This window comes from Buceros rhinoceros, unplaced genomic scaffold, assembly GCF_000710305.1.
Source record: "Buceros rhinoceros silvestris isolate BGI_N320 unplaced genomic scaffold, ASM71030v1 scaffold27943, whole genome shotgun sequence".
Taxonomy (NCBI): domain Eukaryota; kingdom Metazoa; phylum Chordata; class Aves; order Bucerotiformes; family Bucerotidae; genus Buceros; species Buceros rhinoceros.
In genome coordinates, this window is record NW_010404625.1 from 1 (window position 1) to 2,708 (window position 2,708).

General features: G+C 62.7%; 1 protein-coding gene across 1 annotated transcript in view; it reads left to right on the plus strand.

Moving 5' to 3' along the window:
- Nucleotides 1-3: 3 nt before the first annotated feature.
- The window catches only part of PDE2A (phosphodiesterase 2A, cGMP-stimulated), a gene marked incomplete at its 5' end in the record, with an annotated part of 3,882 nt that continues 1,177 nt past the window's right edge, over nt 4-2,708 (plus strand). Inside the window, 10 exons of the mRNA XM_010133454.1 lie at nt 4-46; nt 510-622; nt 875-952; nt 1,133-1,255; nt 1,455-1,525; nt 1,639-1,761; nt 1,864-1,951; nt 2,066-2,113; nt 2,257-2,331; nt 2,460-2,559. Coding sequence (XP_010131756.1) covers nt 4-46; nt 510-622; nt 875-952; nt 1,133-1,255; nt 1,455-1,525; nt 1,639-1,761; nt 1,864-1,951; nt 2,066-2,113; nt 2,257-2,331; nt 2,460-2,559 — 862 coding nt within the window. The remainder of the gene's footprint in view (nt 47-509; nt 623-874; nt 953-1,132; nt 1,256-1,454; nt 1,526-1,638; nt 1,762-1,863; nt 1,952-2,065; nt 2,114-2,256; nt 2,332-2,459; nt 2,560-2,708) is intronic.

A 2,708-nucleotide genomic window follows, 5' to 3' on the forward strand; every position in this document is an offset into this window, starting at 1 on the left:
CGCACCCGCAGCATCCTCTGCTTCCCCATCAAGAACGAGAGCCAGGGTGAGGGGGGCCATCAGCACCCAGCACCTGGGTCCTTCGGTGCCCCAGCGTGTGGGCACAACGTTGGGCAGAGCACATGGGCATCATCCTGTCCTCCAGCACTTGTGGCATGAGCCTGTCACTGGCCCATGGGCACCACCCTGGCCCCAGTGTGTGGCACCTTCCTGTCCCATCACATGGGCACAGTCGTGTCCCCACTAACATGGGCACAGCGTGGCACCAGTACACAGGCACAATCCTGTCCCCAGCATCTGGACACCATCCTGTCCCCTGTGGGCACCATCCTGTTGCAGCCCATGGGCACAACACTGTCCCCAGCCCATGGTCACGATCCCATCCCAGCACGTGGTCACAATTCTGTCTCCAGCCCATGGGCACTATCCTGTCCCCAGACCATGGGCATGATCCTGTCCCCAGCACACAGGGCCTGATCCCGCCCCCCTGTCCCCCGCTCTGCTCCCAGAGGTCATCGGGGTGGCGGAGCTGGTCAACAAGATCAATGGCCCCTGGTTCAGCAAGTTTGACGAGGACCTGGCCACCGCCTTCTCCATCTACTGCGGCATCAGCATCGCTCATGTACGCACCTCAGGGGGAGTCCCCAACTGGGGGAGGGGGTGGGGAGCAAGGGGAACCCCAGAGCTGGCCCCAGCACAGAGGGACAGGGATAGTGGGGACGTGTCTCTGGTCCTTATTCCTTAGGGGCAAGCAGAGGTGGCAATGGGATGGATGGGGAACAGGGATGTGCTGGGAGGGCTGGAGGCTGCAGGGGAGTTTTGGGGTGGATCTGCCCACCCCTGGCGCTGCCCTAACCCCCCTCCCACCCCACAGTCGCTGCTGTACAAGAAGGTGAACGAGGCGCAGTACCGCAGCCACTTGGCCAACGAGATGATGATGTACCACATGAAGGTGAGGTGACACATGGACGTGCTGGTATCCCCACGCCCCAGTCTGCAGTGGTAGTTGGCCGGGGGGTGGAGATACCCCAGGGCTTTCTGCTCTGGCTGGGGCTGAGGTTGCCCAGGGGACACCCTGGGGACATCCCGGGGAGCCGGTGCCAGTGTGGGCTATCGGCAATGGCTCATGCAGGTCTCAGATGATGAGTACACGAAACTGCTGAATGAGGGCATCCAGCCCGTGGCCACCATCGACCCCAACTTCGCCAGCTTCACCTACACACCGCGCTCGCTGCCCGAGGACGACACCTCCATGGTGAGGACTGTGGGGATGGTCTCCAACTGTCACCACCCATCCCTTGTGTGTCCTTGGTCAGGTCATGGACCCAAACCCCGGGGTGCTGGGGTGGGAGGCTGGGGCTGCACCCCCCGAGCATCTTCCTACCTGCCACGTGCAAGGGGTGGGACCCTGTTGGGAGTTGGCACCACCCTGTCACCCCCTGTCCCCTCCACAGGCCATCCTGAGCATGCTGCAGGACATGAACTTCATCAATAACTACAAGATGGACCGTCAGACGCTCACGAGGTGGGTGTCCATCCCTGTCCTTGTCCCATCCCCACCTGTGGGACCTCTGAGCCACCTCATGGCCCTGGACACGGGAACACCCACCTCATGGGGACACCTTCCCTTCCCACCAGGTTCTGCTTGATGGTGAAGAAGGGCTACCGTGACCCCCCCTATCACAACTGGATGCATGCCTTCTCTGTCTCCCACTTCTGTTATCTGCTCTACAAGAACCTGGAGCTCGTCAACTACCTGGAGTAAGACCAGGCACTGTCCCCGGCCTCATCCCTCTCCTCTGGTCCAACCGGGGTGCTCCCCGCCCTCCCGCCTGCCTCAGTTTCCCTCCTTCCCCTCCCCAGAGACATCGAGATCTTTGCCCTCTTCATCTCCTGCATGTGCCACGACCTGGACCACAGAGGCACCAATAACTCCTTCCAGGTGGCCTCGGTGAGCCGAGCCCAGCGCCGGGACATGCGTGGGTGGCAGGGACAGGGACAGGGACAGAGCTGGGGTGGGTCTTCACCCCTACAGCTCCTTGACTCCGGCCACTCTGCCTTGCAGAAATCGGTCCTGGCCGCGCTGTACAGCTCAGAAGGCTCCGTCATGGAGGTAAGGTCCCACCCAAACCCTCCTCCTGCCCAGCTCCTCGGGGGTCCGGCTGTGCGGCAGGACCCCCGCCCGCACCCTGCCTGCAACCTGCCTGCACCCTGCCTGCACCCTGCCTCATCCCACGGCCCCGCCTTCTCCCACAGAGGCATCACTTCGCCCAAGCCATCGCCATCCTCAACAGCCAGGGCTGCAACATCTTTGACCACTTCTCCCGCAAGGTGAGTCCCCAACCTTAGCACCTCTCTGGGACTCCCAGCTCCCCAGCCCAGGATCCCAGCCCTCGGGATGCAGGGTCTGGCAGAGGACATGGAGCTGGTCACACCCACCACCTTCCCTGGCCCCACAGGACTACCAGCGCATGCTGGACCTCATGAGGGACATCATCTTGGCCACTGACTTGGCCCACCACCTGCGCATCTTCAAGGACCTCCAGAAGATGGCAGAAGGTGAAGCTCCTGGGATTGGGGTTGTGGTGGGAACTCATCCCACCAAGACAGGTCCTGGCTGCCCCCGAAGTCCTCATGCAGGGGGTGACGGGGACTGTGGGGCTCCTTCCTGAGCCCCCACACCCCAACCCCTGCCCCACTCCCTGCCC